We start from the raw sequence: 18,574 nt of genomic DNA on the forward strand, positions 1-18,574 counted from the left end.
GAAACAACTGTGTAGGAGGCTTAAAACTGGGTGAGGAACAGCCAAACTCTGCTACCAAGGTGAGGTTGTGGAAGACAGTTTCAGGTCATGGCAAGATTGAGCACAGCAACAAGACCAAAGGTAGTTATACTGCATCAGCAAGGTCTCTCCCAGACAAAGATTTCAAAGCAGACTGGGGTTTCAAGATGTGCTGTTCAAGCTCTTTTGAAGAAGCACAAAGAAACGGGCAACGTTAAAGATCGTAGACGCAGTGGTCAGCCAAGGAAACGTAGTGCAGCAGATGAAAGACACATCAAGCTTATTACCCTTCGAAATCGAAAGATGTCTAGCAGTGCCATCAGCTCAGAACTGGCAGAAACCAGTGGGACCCTGGTACACCCATCTACTGTCCGGAGACGTCTGGCCAGAAGTGGTCTTCATGGAAGAGTTGCAGCTAAAAAGCCATACCTCCGACGTGGAAACAAGGCCAAGCGACTCAAGTATGCAAGAAAACATAGGAACTGGGGTGCAGAAAAATGGCAGCAGGTGCTCTGGACTGATGAGTCAAAATTTGAAATATTTGGCTGTAGCAGAAGGCAGTTTGTTTGTTGAAGGGCTGGAGAGCGGTACAATAATGAGTGTCTGCAGGCAACAGTGAAGCATGGTGGAGGTTCCTTGAACGTTTGGGGCTTCATTTCTGCAAATGGAGTTGGAGATTTGGTAAGGATTAATGGTGTTCTCAATGCTGAGAAATACAGGCAAATACGTATCTATCATGCAATACCATCAGGGAGGCGTATGATTGGCGCCAAATTTATTCTGCACTCTAGACGAGAACCAGCCATTTAGCCTAACAAAGCTCGCCAGTCCTGTCCACTTATTTCTTCCAAAAAATCATCAAGTCGAGTTTTGAAAGTCCCCAACATCTTACTGTGTACCACACTACTTGGTAGCTTATTCCAAGTGTCTTTCATTCTTTGTGTAAAGAAAAACTTCCTAATGTTTGTGCGAAATTTACCCTTAACAAGTTTCCAACTGTGTCCCCGTGTTCTTCATGAACTCATTTTAAAATAACAGTCTCGATCCACTGTACTAATTCCCTTCATAATTTTAAACACTTCAATGATGTCACCTCTTAATCTTCTTTTGCTTAAACTGTATAGGCTTAGCTCTTTTAATCTCTCCTCATAATTCAACCCCTGTAGCCCTGGAATCAGCCTAGTCGCTATTCTCTGGACCTTTTCTATTGCTGCTATGTCCTTTTTGTAGCTTGGAGACCAAAACTGCACACAGTTCTCAAGATGAGGCCTCACCAGTGCATTATAAAGGTTGAGCATAACCTCCTTGGACTTGTACTCCATACATTGTGCTATATAACCTAACATTCTGTTAGCCTTCTTAATGGCTTCTGAACACTGTCGGGAAGTCGATAGCTTAGAGTCCACCATGACTCCTAAATTTTTCTCATAAGGTGTACTCTCGATTTTCCGACCGCCCATTGTGTATTCAAACCTAACATTTTTACTTCCTATGTGTAATACTTTACATTTACTAACATTAAATTTCATCTGCCACAAATCTGCCCATGCCTGTATGCTATCCAAGTCCTTCTGTAGTGATATAACGGATTCCAAATTATCTGCTAATCCACCTATCTTGGTATCATCTGCAAACTTAACCAGCTTGTTACTTATATTCCTATCTAAATCATTTATATATACTAAAAATAGCAGCGGCCCCAGCACTGACCCCTGTGGAACACCACTCTTAACATTGGCCAGTTCTGATGAGGTTCCTCCCACCATCACCCTCTGCTTCCTGTGTCTGAGCCAATTCTGCACCCATCTGAAAACATCACCCTGAACTCCCACTTCTTTTAATTTGATGGTCAACCTATCATGTGGCACGTTATCAAATGCTTTCTGAAAGTCCAGATAAATAATATCATGTGCTCCACTTTAATCGTATCCTTTTGTTGCCTCCTCATAGAATTCCACCATGTTAGTAAAACACGACCTCCCTCTTCTGAACCCATGCTGACTGTTCAGAATAATTCCTGTCCTTGCCAGGTGTTGCTCAATCTTATCCTTAATAATTCCTTCCAATAATTTTCCTGTGATGCATGTTAAGCTTACTGGCCTATAGTTGCTTGGATCTGCCCTGTCAACCTTTTTACATAATGGGATGATATTTGCCATTTTCCAGTCCTTCGGAATCTCTCCAGTGTGCAGTGACTTCCTAAAAATATGTGTCAAGGGTTTATATATGTACTCGCTAGCCTCCTTAAGAACTATATAAGAATAATACTGCAAGCCAAGTTATGCTTGTTTTATTTTTTTTTCTAATAATATGTAATGTACCTGGGTACTGTGTAATAGTGTGACGACATGTTGACTTTATTCTCGACATTTCCACTTTTATCTCGATGCTTATGACGAGATTAAAGTCGACATGTTGACTTTATTCTCGACATTTCTACCTTATTCTCGCCGTTTATGTCGAGATTAAAGTCGACATGTTGACTTTATTCTCGTAATTTGTCATTAAAGTAGAACATCGTAAACTAAACTTCATCTTAAAATGAATATTTAATATAATAGATTTTCTCAAATCTCATCATAAGTTATATAGCACATTAAATGCTTTGTGTTAAGTGTTCCCCGAGCCATGTTAATCGCTACGTGCTCCTTAAACCGACTTCCTCTTGCTCTAAGAGGAGGTGTAAGCATCGATCACCATACAGAATACATTAATTTCATGATATTCCTGCTCTCTGAACATTTAGAATGCTAAGATAAATACTTGATATCATTTTCATGATGAAATGCATTAAAGCAGGTATTAAACATGCACAAAAGTGTGCTCTTTCTAGTGAATTCTCAAGCACGCAATATTACATTGGATCAGTTTATCGGTTAACATCACAAATAAACATAAAGCTCTTTATTAACAAAATTTTGCTGTCTGCATGGAAAAATTTAAGCAAGACTTGCATCAATCGTCTACTCTCCATCTCACTTTAGCTGGAGGAATTGGCATTGTCAAACTGATCATCCTTTCTGAGCTTTTTCTATTTCAAAACAATCCAGTATACATCAATAAATCATTTTTTAAGAAATTAAATTCAATCATAATCTCAATTACTTTGTATTCAAACCATCTACATATCCAAAGACCTAAGGTAACAGGTGGCATGGCTTTACCTAACTTTCAGTTTTATTACTGGGTGGCAAATATACAAGCTATAAAAACCTGGACACTGACACAAATAAATGAACAGACATAGGATTGGTCCGCAATAGAATTAAAATCCTGTAGTACTTCTTTATATTCCTTGCTTTGTACCCAAGTAAGTACAAGTCATTGCAAATATACTAACAACCCAATTGTGCTTCATTCACTCAGAATATGGAACCAATGTAGGAAATATTTTAAGATAGAGGCACTTTTATCTATGGTACCACTGCACAAGAGCCACCTTTTTCCAGCTTCTTAAACTTACTCAGTTTTTGTTATCTGGAAAACATTCAGGATTAAATCACTTAGAGATCTGTACATAGACAATGTTTTCGCATCGTATGGATAAGTACACTCCAAAGTTAACTTTCGAGCAACACATTTCTTTCACTACCTTCAAATTAGAAGCTTAGTTAAACAAAACCTTCCCAATTTCCCTCACCTCCCACCTACCTCTATTCTGGAAAAAATATTGATCAGTCTTGATGACTCGGACAGCATTTCCATAATATATAAAAACATTTTAAAGTCCCTCCCTTTCAAAGATACCAGTGTACAGTGGGATAAGGATCTCTCACTCAGCATCTCAGGAAAGGAGTGGAAGGTAGTGATGCACAGAATTCAGTCAAGCTCCATATGCGCAAAGCATACAGTTATTCAACTTAGTTATGTATTGAGCACATCTGCCTTGTTTAAAAGCCTCATTGGGCCATATGTTTTGGGAGTGCACCAAATTAACATAAATCTTTAACTGCCTTTCAGAAGCCTTGGTGTCCCAGTACCTCCTAATCCCCACTAACAGCTGTGGTTGGTGTACTTCCAGATGGGTTTAAAATGGAGAAGGACAAACTGTAATTGCCTTTACTTCACTATTGGCACGAAGACTTATCTTGCTCAACTGGAGTAATTCCAAACCCACCTCTTAAGTCAGTGGGTAACTGATGTTATATATTATTTCACTGTACAAAACTTTTTCAAAACTTGGCAGGATCTAATCAATAACATCTTAGAATAAGCATTTAAATTGAAGTGGATTCTCCCCCCTCTTTTTTATTCTATTTATTTTTATTCATTTATTTATTTACATATTTTTACTATTATTAAAGTTGTACTCTGCTGGCCTAGCTCTCTTTCTCATGGGCGTGTTGATTGTTTCGAACCTAGTTTTCTTAAACTTGACTTGCTTGTATGGAATGTTATTTGATTTTAATAAAATCAATAAAATGTTTTAAAAAAAAAAATATTATGGGTTAAAGGTTAGGGGGTAGGGTTTGGGTCAGTGTGCTATCAAGGTCATAGCGTCAGAGGGTGAAGGCCAATGTGGTCCACTCTTCAACATTCAAGGCAGAGTGAAATGACTGCTCAGTGTCAAGCTGGCTGTGTTTGATTAGATGAATCGGAATTGGTCTGTTTTCATCATTTTGCTGCAAGATGGCTCTTGTGTACATTGAAGTATATAACACTTTTATGGAATGCACAAAGCAATGTGTTTAAAAGCATTTTGTCCTGATTTTTTTTTTACTTTGTATTTAGAGCTGGACGCTATTAAGCAGTTATCGGTTTATTGATAATACAAGCCTATCCTTATTCTGTAGAAGGCTAATTATTATTGTTTGTCCAAAATCAAATGGCCATCATTTTAATTACATTATTTTTTTGTCTTTTACAATCATCGAACAGTTTAAACGAATGAAAAATTATTACTGGCTGGTGTAAAGTATTCTTATTTTGTTGTAAATGCCCACTTAATTCTATACATATTTTAAATATTTGTGACCATTTTTACCTAATGAAGCAATATCTGGCCTGAGAACTGTAAAAAAAAAAAAAAAAAAAAAAATTGTCAATTCAAACAAAATTAGATCAAAATCTAACCATTGAATTGTTCTTAAACTGTATATTCTTACATATTGTAGGAATGGCTGAATGTGGTCAAGTTAAACATATTACACTTTAAAAATGTTATGTACTGTATATTTAAAATTGTGCTTAATATTACTAGGTACATATTGCTTGTTGTGTTCACCTTTATTTACTATAGTTACTGCCTTAAATTCCAGGTGCCAAAATCATGTGATGTGCAGAATAATTCTGAGAACCAAAAGAGTTCCTTGGATTGTGTTGGAGCAAAGAAACAAGTGTCTTATAAAACAGAAATTATTGGAGGTGTTCCCATTATTACGCAAACACAGGTATTTTTCATATCATTTCCTCAAGTATGTTGTGTATTTCATATAACCACCGATGTTTACAAATCTGATTTTCATTTACTGTGTGCAAAGTTTTTATTTTTGGAAAGATTCATTGTCGTTGTCCATGGTTTATGCCAAGGGACCTGTACATTAAAACAAAATTATGAGCTTTTATCAATATATTTTATTAGTTGGTGTAATAAAGTGAAGACAGTATGGTTTAATAAGATACTTTGGTTCAAGTTATATAAATCAAAAATTGTGTTTACACCACTGAGAGAGGTGGCGGCCTTATTATGAGGTCTAAACAATTTGAGTTTGATAGAAAAGATGAATGGACACATGCTTTACAGATCACAAGCTACAATTAGTTTGCCAGTATTTGTAGATATTAGATCATTGAATTTAACTTAGCTTATTTACCTAAAGATCTAAAATATGCATATGTCCGCTACAAAAATATACCTCTTTATGTAAAACCATATCAGTTACCAGACCAAATTTCAAGGCAATGGCGATAATGACTAATAATTTACATTTTATTGTGGTTTTTCTATAGAATACCATGATATAAATTAGTAGTTTTATTTTACTTTTTAAATCCACACCATTCAAAACAGATTACTGATTGCAAATGCAATTCAAAGTTCAAAATCATCTCCAAGGGAAGAGCTTTTTATTGACTGTTACACACTACAATGGTCTTTTGTTTCTCTAGGGTTACTATAAACTTTTCTGTTTTACTTTAATTACTCTTTGATAACTTATAATAGTGTTCTGTATGCATAATTATTTTACTTTAGAAAGTACTAATCATATAAATATGCTAATAAAATAAAGGACAAATAGGAGTTTCAGATAAGTTTTAATACTGCCACACTAATATCCTGAGAAATTCTCCCTCACATTTATTATATTAGCTACAAAAAAATTAGATATTGCATCCTTACAATTCTTTTCACTCACGATCAAAGGTATAGTTTTGTTAAAAACAAAAAAGTAAAATAAAAAGTAAAGACTAAAGAACATAAGGAAAAAGAGAAAAAACCATGAATACATTTTTTACTGTTGTGGTTTCTTTACCTCTTCTATCTGTGGGTAGCTGTAGAGCTAAAACATGCTTTTTATTTTTCAGCATGCAGCTTATTATCATTTTATCCCATTGTTGATGCATCCATTTTTTCATTATATGTGGAGTTTTGCCTAATTTTACATTAAGTCCAAAAGAACCCTGTCTTCTACAATCCTCAGCTAATTGTTTATGATTTCATCATCAGAAAGATATTGCTGAATTAAAAATAGTATGTTTTTTATTATTATTTCATTTTTTAAATTAAGTAATTTAATAAACCCCACCATTTTGTTGTATATGAACTGTATCAGTAAATTAAGCCGTTAGTGTAACAGGCTGTCCTGGTCAATTTGTAAACATCATCCATTTTAATCCACATTTTAAGAGTAGCTGTTCACCCTTACTTGCACCTCTCTCATTTGATGTTAGCCTCAGTTTTACAACAATTTTATGATATTGTCACAATAATTAGTATGGTTACTCATTTAAGAACAACAAATGTATGGATGGAAATACATTTTTCTTGCAAAATGTTGGCTGAAACAATCTCTATTATTAAAAATCACAGCATTTATTTTTTTGTTCCGAGTTCACCCATTTTATTCTTTAATAGTTGCTATGTACTGTATATATGTAGACATCAGATGCCATACATGCTTTTCTGTGGGATGGTAATTTTTGTTACGAATACAGTTTTTCATGGGTATTTTTTTTTTCCATCTGTGTGAGAAAAACATGCCCGCTTTAAAAGGGTTTAATGGTTAAAAAAAATTTGAAGATGCTTAATTTCTATTTCAACAGTAATCCACTTAACACTAGAATTACCAGAGCCTACGAAAAAACTCGTAAATCCGTCCCACCTTAAATCGCGTCTTAGATCCGTTTGCACCTCTCCGCCAGAGTCCTTTGTCATCTAAATGTGCTGATAAACAAAAGCTACTAGCAACCAGCTATTCCATCCCCCCCACCGACTTAGAACGAATTTCTCCTAGCTCATGGCTTGCCTTGATTTGATTTTCTGGGATTGAAGTGGAGTTTTAGAGTGGAAATAATATAGTGTTATTTGGAATACACGCATTTCATGTGTGTTCCGTTTCTACAGTAGTCTGTGCAAGCCCATTTTTAAAACAGAAACGTTTTTCATATTCTAATAGTAAATGACAAAATGTAGGCATAAACTATATAACGTATAAAGCCTGAAGTCCATATATCAAAGAAACACTTTCACAAAAAGTACAAATAAGAGAACACGTGCGCTTGTATTCGAAAATATAACTGCACAAAAAAAAAAGCCGCGTTAGCATGCCACATTGACATTCTTACTACAACCGCCGCGGTGGCGTAATGGTATCAGCTCCTGACTGGGGATCAGAGGGTGGCGAGTTCGATCCCGCACGGCTCCACTTCGAGAAATGAACTGCTCTTATTCTTACAATTTTAGAATAACAACATAAATTTGATTTCAGTCTGTAACAGCCGGTGTAACTTATGATACTGGTAAAGGTTAGCTTTTTTTTTTTTTTTTTTAATTCACTTTTCATTCTCGCAGTCACATTCAGAATCAATCCATACAACCCCATCTGACATAAAGACGCGCTATAGGTCTGCAGTGTACCACGATGCATACTACCGCCCCCCCCAAAAGGGTTCTGACACACAAACGCTGGCGAAGCTGCCTTCTTCGTATCTCACCGTCACTTGAAATCAGCAGTTCTTAGCATTGCACCACGCAAGCTGTCGTATCAACCACCAACTGTAACTTGCTTTCTTTATTCTTTGGTTATAGTCTTGAATAAAAATACACTTTTATTTATGTGAAAACAGCTGTGTCAGATGGGGTTGTATGGATTGATAAGCAGCTAAGAACTGCTGATTTCATGTGACGGTGAGATACGAAGAAGGCAGCTTCGCCAGCGTTTGTGTGTCAGAACCCTTTTCTTCCGGTAGTATGCATCGTGGTACACTGCAGACCTATAGCGCATCTTTATGTCAGATGGGGTTGTATGGATTGATTCTGAATGCGACTGCAAGAATGAAAAGTGAATTAAAAAAAAAAAAAAAAAAAAAAGCTAACCTTTACCAGTATCATAAGTTACACCGGCTGTTACAGACTGAAATCAAATTTATGTTGTTATTCTAAAATTGTAAGAATAAGAGCAGTTCATTTCTCGAAGTGGAGCCGTGCGGGATCGAACTCGCCACCCTCTGATCCCCAGTCAGGAGCTGATACCATTACGCCACCGCGGCGGTTGTAGTAAGAATGTCAATGTGGCATGCTAACGCGGCTTATTTTTTTGTGCAGTTATATTTTTGAATAAAAGCGCACGTGTTCTCTTATTTGTACCGTTTGTGAAAGTGTTTCTTTGATATATGGACTTCAGGCTTCATACGTTATATAGTTTATGCCTACATTTTGTCATTTACTATTAGAATATGAAAAACATTTCTGTTTTAAAAATGTGTTTGCACAGACTACTATAGAAACGGAACACACATGAAATGCGTGTATTCCAAATAACACTATATTATTTCCACTCTAAAACTCCACTTCAATCCCAGAAAATCAAATCAAGGCAAGCCATGAGCTAGGAGAAATTCGTTCTAAGTCGGTGGGGGGATGGAATAGCTGGCTGCTAGTAGCTTTTGTTTATCAGCACATTTAGATGACAAAGGACTCTGGCGGAGAGGTGCAAACAGATCTAAGACACGATTTAAGGTGGGACGGATTTACGAGTTTTTTCGTAGGCTCTGGTAATTCTAGTGTTAAATAGTCCTTTCAGCTGTACCTGTATGTATGTGTATATGTATATATATATATACAGTTAACCCATCAGTATCGCGGGGGGCTCTGGAATCTGTGAAGTAGCGACCTATATTTATTTTATTATTTATACATATTTTAAGGCTTTATAAACCCTTCCCACACTCTTATAAACCTTTCTCACTCTCTTGTTAACCTTTCCCACACTCTTATAACACTTCCTATGCTCTTAAACACTTTCTACATTCTTAAACACCGCAGACCAACACTGTACGCAGCGATCAGACGTCGATGTGTCTGCACTCGCTTTGTGAAGGGGGGCAGCTGAACTCACGCTGAGCAGAAATGGACTTTGTGCTGCTTCTGCCAAAATGCCTGCTTGTCGCTCTATGCGTTCAGAAGGAGGAGGAGGAGGAGTGTGTGTGTGGGGGTGTGAGGGCTGAACGCACGTTCGCTCAAACCCCCCCACCCCAGAGGCGCAGTACGCTCCTGCTACTTCGCATTGTCAAGGGGGTGGGGAGCTGAATGAACGCTAAGGAGAAGTGGACTTTGTGCTGGCTTTGTGCTGCTTGTCGCTCTGCGTGTCAATAATTTTAAAGCCTTGTATTTTCCTGTCTCACTGTCTTGTCTTGCGTGAAGTTAAAATGTTTTATAATAGTGAGATGTTACTCATATCCTTAGCCCGACATCCACATATCATATGTGTTAACAAAGTGTGTTTTATAAGTTTACATGTGTTTAAAGCATGTGGGATGGGTATTTTAAGGCTTAAACTATAAAAATGTTTATTTATATGGTCTTTCTATATCGCGGATTTTCTCCTGTTGCTGATGGGTCTGGAACATAACTTCCGCGATAGGCGGGCAATCACTTGTATTTAAAAACCCGCGAAGTCGTGAATCCGCGAAAAGTGAACCATGAAGTAGCGAGGGATTACTGTATATATATATTTTTATATATAATATATCGATATATAGATTTATATGTATATGTATGTGTGTGTATATATGTATATATACAGTATATACAGTGGAACCTCTGTTCACGAATGTCTCTGTACATGTACAACTCGGTTTACGACCAAAACGTTCGCCAAACTTTTGCCTTGGTTCATGACCACAAACTCCGTATACGAACAAGCCAGTTTCCCTTTCGGTTTGTGCACGCCGATGATTTCCGCACGTGTTGCATTGTTCTCGGTCAGACATGCGTGCTTGCACATGCGTGCATGCGTGCTTTTGCTGTGAAGTCCTTGTGCTCTATTTCATTTCCCTTCCAGTTCGTACGCGCCAATTACTCTATTTAAGCAATTACTCTGTTCATTGTTCTCAGTCAGACGTGCGTGCTTTACCTGTTAACCCTTTGTGCTCTACAGTATTTCATGTGATTTTGCAGTTAACCGTGGCTTCTAAGCAAGTGAAGAGTGGTGAGAAGAAAGTGTTGCAATGTTACATTTCTCTTTTTTTTTTTTTTTTTTTTTTTTGATTTTAGTTATTTAATTGATTAATAATTGTTACTATACTATAATATTTTTATTTTATTAATTTTCATTGTAATCATTCCATACAAACAGATCAATTTATAACCCAACAAATTTGAAAACAAATCAAACCCCACCCCTGAGAAGGAGAGCTTAGCTAAAGGAAAATTTCTTTAAGCTTTTTAATAAGGCAACATTAGACAAAAGAAGGGGAGAAGTAAATATCTATATAAATAAGAGATGGAGAAGGGAGTTAAATGCAATAATAGTTATTTCTCTTATTCTGAAATAATTTTGATTAAATCCTGCCATGTTTTGAAAAAATTTTGTACAGATCCTCTAACTGAAAATTTGATTTTTTCCAATTTCAAATAATATAAAACATCGGTTTCCCACTGACTTATAAGAGGAGAATTAGGATTCTTCCAATTTAACAAAATAAGTCTGCGTGCCAAGAGTGTAGTGAATGCAATCACCGTTTGCTTGTCCTTCTCCAATTCCAGTCCATCTGGAAGGACACCAAACACAGCTGTTAGTGGGTTAGGAGGGATTGTGATACTAAGGCTGTCTGAGAGGCACTTAAAAATTTTTGTCCAAAATGATGTTAGTTTGGTGCAGGCCCAGAACATGTGACCCAGTGAGGCAGGAGCTTGGTTGCAGCGCTCGCAGGTTGGATCCTGGCCTGGAAACATTTTGGACAGTTTTTAAGCGAGACAGATGAGCTCGATATATAATTTTTAGTTGAATAATTCTATGCTTTGCGCATATAGAACTCGAGTGAATTCTCTGCTTTGCTACCTTCCACTCCTTTTCTGATATATTGATTAAGAGATCTTCTTCCCAATGTCCTCTTGGATCTTTGAAAGGTAGGGACTCTAATAAGATTTTATATATTGCGGAAATAGTGTTTGTTTCCTCGGAATTGAGCAGTATTTTTTCCAGCATTGTGGAGGGTGCAAGGTGGGGGAAATCGGGCAATTTCTGTTTAACAAAATTTCTAATTTGAAGATAGTAAAAGAAATGTGTAGCTGGGAGGTTAAATTTTGAACGTAATTGTTCAAAAGATGTAAATATGTTGTCTATATAAAGATCTCTGAGCATTTTAATCCCAAAACTTTTCCAGGTATTAAAAACTGGATATACTTGCGAAGGTTGAAAGAGGTGGTTCCCTTGCAGAGGTGCCACTGATAAAAGATTTTCCATCTTAAAATGCTTCCTAATTTGGTTCCATATTCTGAGTGAGTAAAGCACAATTGGGTTATTAGTATATTTGCGATAACTTTCATTTATTGGAGAGCAGAGCAGGGAATATAAAGAAGTACTACAGGATTTTACTTCTATTGCAGACCAAGCCTGTGTATGTGCATTTATTTGTGTCCAGGTTTTTATGGCTTGTATGTTTGCTGCCCAGTAATAAAACTGAAAATTAGGTAAAGCCATGCCACCTTCTGCCTGAGGTCTTTGTAGGGTCGCTCTTCGGATACGTGGGTGTTTTGAGTTCCAAATGAATGAGGTTATTATTGAATCTAACTGTTTAAAAAATGATTTATTGATATATATTGAAATGTTTTGAAATAAAAAGAGAAGTTTAGGAAGGATATTCATCTTAACAGTGTTAATTCTTCCGGCTAGAGTGAGATGAAGGGTTGACCATCTATGCAAGTCTTGCTTAGTTTTTTCCATACAGACGCCAAAATTTTGTTGATAAAGAGCTTTATGTTTACTTGTGATATTTACCCCTAGGTATTTAAACTGATCTGCTATGGTAAAAGGTAGAGTGTCTAATTTAATATTATATGCTTGTGAGTTCACTGGAAAGAGTATACTTTTATTCAGATTAATTCTAAGACCAGATATCTTTTGAAATTCTGTTAGTGCTGTTAAAACAGCAGGGACAGTGTTTTCTGGGTCCGATATATATAAGACCATATCATCTGCATATAGAGAAATTTTCTGTTCCAGTCCTTCTCTGACAATCCCCTTTATCTGATAAGAATTTCGGCAGTGAACCGCCAGTGGTTCAATAGCGATTGCAAACAACAGTGGCGACAAGGGACATCCTTGTCTGGCACCACGTTCTAGTTTAAAGTAGTCTGAGCAAATTTTATTAATACAAACTGAAGCTTCTGGACTGGTATACAGTAGTTTGATCCAAGCACAAATATTCGGGCCAAACCCAAATTTCTCCAATGCAGTAAAAAGGTAATTCCATTCGATCATGTCAAATGCCTTTTCTGCGTTTAATGATAGTAATATCTCTGGGGTGTTTGATTTTGCTGGTGAATATATAACATTAAACAAGCGTCGGAGATTTGAAGATAGATGTCGGCCTTTAATAAATCCAGTTTGATCTTGTGATATTACTGAGGGCAGCACTTTCTCCATCCTTCTAGCTAGGATTTTTGAGAGTATCTTAACATCATTATTCAGGAGTGAAATTGGTCTATATGATGCACATTGTAACAAGTCCTTATTTTGTTTAGGAAAGACGGTGATTAATGCTTGTCGAAATGTTTGAGGTAGTATTTGGTGGTCTTTAGCTTCTGTAAATGTTACCAATAAGAGTGGAGCTAGCTGAGTGGAGAATTTCTTATAAAACTCTACGGGGTAACCATCAGGGCCTGATGATTTCCCGCTTTGTAGTGACTTTATAGCGTCTAGTAATTCTGTTAGCGTTAGAGGTTTATCCAGTTCCTCAGCACTTAAAGCATCTATTTGTGGTATTTGTGAATTATCCAGAAATGCATTAGATTGCGTGTTGTCTTCTTTGGGCTCAGTGGAATATAAAGACTTATAGTAATCTCTAAATGTGTGCATTATTTTATTATGGTCGATGATTTCTTCTCCATTCTTGTTGGTGATTACTGGTATTGCATTGTGAACTTCTTGTTTATGAATTTGTTGAGCTAAAAGCTTATTAGCTTTTTCTCCGTGTTCATAGTAATGCTGTCTAGACTTATAAATAAGTTGTTCAGTTTCTTTAGTTGTTAAGATGTTAAGTTCTGTATGCAGGGTCTGCCTTTTCCTGTGAAGAGCTTCACTTGGACGCCTGGCTTGTTCTTCATCTATTCTAGTAATTTCATTTCTTAGCTCTGACACTTTCTTGGTTTCTAATTTATTTCTATGGGAAAGATATGAAATAATCTGGCCTCTTAAGAAGGCCTTTAGAGTTTCCCAGAGTGTTCCTGCAGAAACCTCTGTGGACGTGTTTGTCTCTAGGAAGAAGCTGATTTGTTTGGATATAAATTCTGTACAGTTCTCGTCTGCCAATAAAAGAGGGTTAAGACGCCATCTGCGAGGTGAGTATGAGGGGCTTATTGATTTTAGCTCCAAGACTAGAGGGGCATGGTCAGAGATAACAATTGTGTCATATTTGCATGATTTAATTGTAGGCAGGAAATTATTATCTATAAAAAAATAATCAATTCTTGAGTAGCTATAATGCACTGGTGAGTAGAACGAATATGTTCTTGAGTTTGGGTTAAGAAACCTCCAGGGGTCTGATAAGTTGTGATCATTTAACAACTGTGTAATTATCTTTGCAGTATTAGATGTCGTCCCCCCTGTCACAGGAGTCCTATCTAAGAGTGGATTTAAAACACAATTAAAGTCCCCAGCCATTATAATTTTATGAGTGTTCACATTGGGAATGGATGCCAATAGATTTTGCATGAATTCCTTATCATCAACATTGGGTGCATAAACATTTATCAAAATCACTTTACTGTTATATAAGTTGCCCATGACCATCACATATCTCCCTTCAGGGTCCGACACTACCTCTGATGCTACAAATGGAACTGTTCTATGTATGAGTATTCCCACCCCTCTAGTTTTCTTTATAAAGCTAGAATGGAACATTTGGCCAGTCCAGCCTTTTTGTAATCTGAACTGATCCTTGGTTAGTAAGTGGGTCTCCTGTAGAAATACTATTTTAGCGTTTAAGCCTGTTAGGTGAGAGCATACTTTCTTTCTCTTTAATTCGTGATTCAGGCCTTTAACATTCCAACTCACAAAGTTAACTGTCCCATCATGGAGACATTGATTCTGAGTTTTTAATGTCATTTATAGTTTTAATTGGTAATATGGCAGTTTTAATCTTAGTTTCAAGATTCCCCATGAGTTGTTGCATTTTAGCCTGTTGTTGCATTGATATTTATAATTATAAGGATTACAAGAATAGATTAGATATAACCTGCTCTCCTTCTCTCCCCCCTTTATCCCCCCACCCCCCCATTTTGCCTCCCCACATGAGGCTAGATCCCACTTCGCGATGTTCCAGTCCTCTGACATACGAAGAGACAGAGCACGTCCAAAACAAAACAAACCCCACCCTGCAGCGGCGATACAGAATTAAAACAGAGATATCTTTTACAGTTAAATCCTTAATACTATCTGCCGAAAATGTTCTCATTAACAATATTTAAGCTTGAAATAATCTTCAGCGCTTTTAAGTTAAGATATTAAGATTTAAAAAAAAAAAAAAAAAAAAAAAACCCTGGGAATGATTTTAAAAACTAGTCTAGGATAAACCTGGTAATTCCTACTGTAATAGTATAATGGTAATTATATAAATAGTAGAACAAGCAATAAACCAAGGGTATGAAGTTAAACAGTCTACTTTAAGGTATAGTAAAATAAAAAAATAAATAAATAAATAAAAAATAAATAAATAAAATAAAATAAAAAAAAAAACAAAAAAAAACAAAATGAATCCTACTTTAATCACTTACACATTTTCACACTCACGTCTATAACTCTATAACTCTGATTAAAACATAAACATATAACATATAAAGTCCAGATAAAAAAAAAAAAAAAAGAAAATAAGGGATGTATAATTATAATACCAGTCTCTTTAAACATGGATCCAGCGATCAGATTATAGGTCCTTCCCATGCCTTGATAGAATACGGCTCTTTAATTTTAATTAACTTTCAAAAAAGTGTCGGAAACAGCTTCTTTAATTCTTTTCCAGCTTCTTCTTTGCTGAAGAAAATATAATGTCGATCTTGAACTTCCACTTTCAGTTTGGCAGGATACAAGAGGCTGTATTTGATATCGGCTTCCCGTAGCATCCTTTTAATGTCGATGTAGGATCTGCGTTTTGCAGCTGTTGATGGTGAGAAATCGGGAAAAATATGAATAAGATTATTTTCGAATATAATCTCTTGCTTGTGTCTGAGAAGTGCCATCACATCAAGCTTACATCTTAGTCGTTCGAAGCGGACAATAAAAGACCTAGGTTTAAAGGCGCTTGGTATCTTTGTGCGATAAGCTGTGGCTATCTCATTGTCGAGTTTAAAGTCATCTCCAATTATTTTAGACAGTAATTCTACTGCAAATTTCACTGGGCTTGAGCTTTCTCGTTTCTCAGGTATACCCTCAATTCTTATATTATTTCTTCTGCACCCATCCTCCAGGGCTGCAAGTCTGTCTCCAAGTTTTTTGCATTCCGAGTTCGCAGCTGTGGCTTTTTCATCGGCGTTAGATGCCAGTTGTTCCGCTGTTTCCACTCGAGCCGTGAGTCCCTGCTTAACGTCTTCCAGCTGATCTGAAACGTCATTAATATGATCATCAAGCCTTTTCAGTTTGGAATTAGTTTCTTCAATGTGTTCCACTAATTTCTCCAACATGCCTTTAAAGTTCACGTCGAAACGTTTAAATAGACACGTTTCCTTATCTTTGTTATCCTTCTTGAGCTCAATGGCCACCTTCTTAAGATCATTTGTGTTATCTTTCTTAAGCTCATTCATGGCCGTAACCATGGCAGTGGCCAGTGTAGCGATCATCTCTTTCTGTGCTTTACCTGTTAACCCTTTGTACTCTACAGTATTTCATGTGATTTTGCAGTTAACCATGGCTTCTAAGCAAGTGAAGAGTGGTGAGAAGAAAGTGTTGCAATGTTACATTTCTCTTTTTTCAAATGTTCATTTTTTTCCCTGTGCTTAAAACTCATTTAAAAAGAGTGTTTACAGCGATCGGGTTGTAATGCTATTAGCGTGAACTCCTGCAATGTTACCGTCTTCGTTGGCTTTTAAATAAAGTTCAGATTTGTTCAAATGTTCCTTTTTTCCCCCTGTGCTCAAAACTCATTTAAAAAAAAGTGTTTATACAGTGATCGGATTGTAAGACTATAGCGCGAACTGCTGCAATGTTACACAGAGAGAGAGAGGGGGTGGGCTCGCGTGCTGCTGAGAGAGAGAGAGAGAGAGGGCTCGCATGCTGCTGAGAGAGAGAGAGAGAGAGAGAGGGCTCGCATGCTGCTGAGAGAGAGAGAGAGAGGGCTCGCATGCTGCTGAGAGAGAGCAAGCCTGTGCGTGCAGCTGAGCAAGGAGCCTGGGTGTTTGTGTCAGTGTTATTCAATGTTTTTACATTAGTTTACTATTACACTGTGCATTCTATGGTGTAATTAGCTATATTTGTGCTTAAAAATCTTTAAAATATATATATATATATATTTACATACAGTTTGTACGGTCTGGAACGGATTAATTGTATTTACATACAATCCTATGGGGGAAATTGCTTCGGTTCGTTTTGGAACAAATTATGGTCGTGAACCGAGGTTCCACTGTGTGTATGTATATATATATATATATATATGTGTGTGTGTGTGTGTGTCGCGTACTCTTTGCATTATTTGACAGTAAACTATTTCAACCATTCTATGATCTGCTTCTTGCAACTGAAAGAGGACACCGTGGCAGATGTTAGCCGACTTGCTGACCAACCACAAGCGTTACCTGGTAGGTAACTACCCATACAATCAAATTGTGATTCAGACTACAAATGCCATGAATGTAATTACCCTGATCTACATGCTGTCAGATGAACAAACCACATGCCGTGGCGCAACGTTAGAGGCTTCGCCACTAGCGCTGACATCTGAGGTTCGATTCCCAAGAGGGGGGGTGCAGTGAGTGTGTACGCCCAGAATTAGGGCGAAACACGTGTCGCACACTCTTTGTATTATTTGACAGTAAACTATTTCAACCATATATATATATAATATAAAATGTGTGTGTGTGTGTGTATGTATGTGTGTGTGTATATATATATATATATATATATATATATATATGTGTATATGTATATGTATGTGTGTATGTGTAAAATTATGTATGTGTATATGTGTATGTACTGTATATATAAAATTCTTTTTCGCGCTTGAAACGGAAATTACGTATGACCACACGATATGGAAATTACCTATGACCACAGAACATATTATAATACAGGAACTAATCACTTCATTTGTGGACGCCATTTTTATATCGTCTTAATTTATGTGTGCCCCGCGTCGCCCTCTCCCACCCCTCCTGTCTGGACTACAGCACTGAGCTGTCCACTGCCAGGCACGTTCTGACAGAGAAGTTTTATTTATTCGTCCACGTGACTGTCGCTGAAACTGCCACATCGTAACTTTTTTTTTAGTTGGCAGTACTTGATAGTAGAAGAGATGAGGAAAACAGCTTTGACAATAGCCAAATGCAAAACTAGTGAAAAAACAGTTAGAAAACATGAGGGGGGAAAAATGTCTGTGGCCTCCACCTGTTAACCCATTCCTGTTTTGGGGGTCGACTCATTGTTGCCCCTATAGTGCACCGGTTGTTAATTTCATTAACACCAAAGCAACTGAAACTGATTAACAACCCCCCTGCTACTTAACTGACCTGATCAATATCCCAGAGTTTCATTGATTTGATTCTATACTCTGATTAGAAAGTGTTCCTTTTAATTTTTGAGCAGTATATATATACATACATACATACAGAGAGCTGTATATTATTAACATACTATGCAGTTTTTTTTTTGTTGTTGTTGTTGTTGAGTGATGCACTAATTAACAT

General features: G+C 36.8%; 1 protein-coding gene across 8 annotated transcripts in view; it reads left to right on the forward strand.

Annotated features, from left to right (window-relative positions):
• The window catches only part of plekha1b (pleckstrin homology domain containing, family A (phosphoinositide binding specific) member 1b), a 268,696-nt gene that overhangs the window by 153,938 nt on the left and 96,184 nt on the right, over positions 1-18,574 (forward strand). For all 8 annotated transcript variants that reach the window (XM_051922852.1, XM_051922853.1, XM_051922854.1 and 5 more), the window contains exon 6: positions 5,277-5,408. In XM_051922852.1, the coding sequence (XP_051778812.1) occupies positions 5,277-5,408 (132 nt within the window). The remainder of the gene's footprint in view (positions 1-5,276; positions 5,409-18,574) is intronic.

The sequence above is a fragment of the Erpetoichthys calabaricus genome, chromosome 2, assembly GCF_900747795.2.
Source record: "Erpetoichthys calabaricus chromosome 2, fErpCal1.3, whole genome shotgun sequence".
Lineage (NCBI taxonomy): Eukaryota > Metazoa > Chordata > Cladistia > Polypteriformes > Polypteridae > Erpetoichthys > Erpetoichthys calabaricus.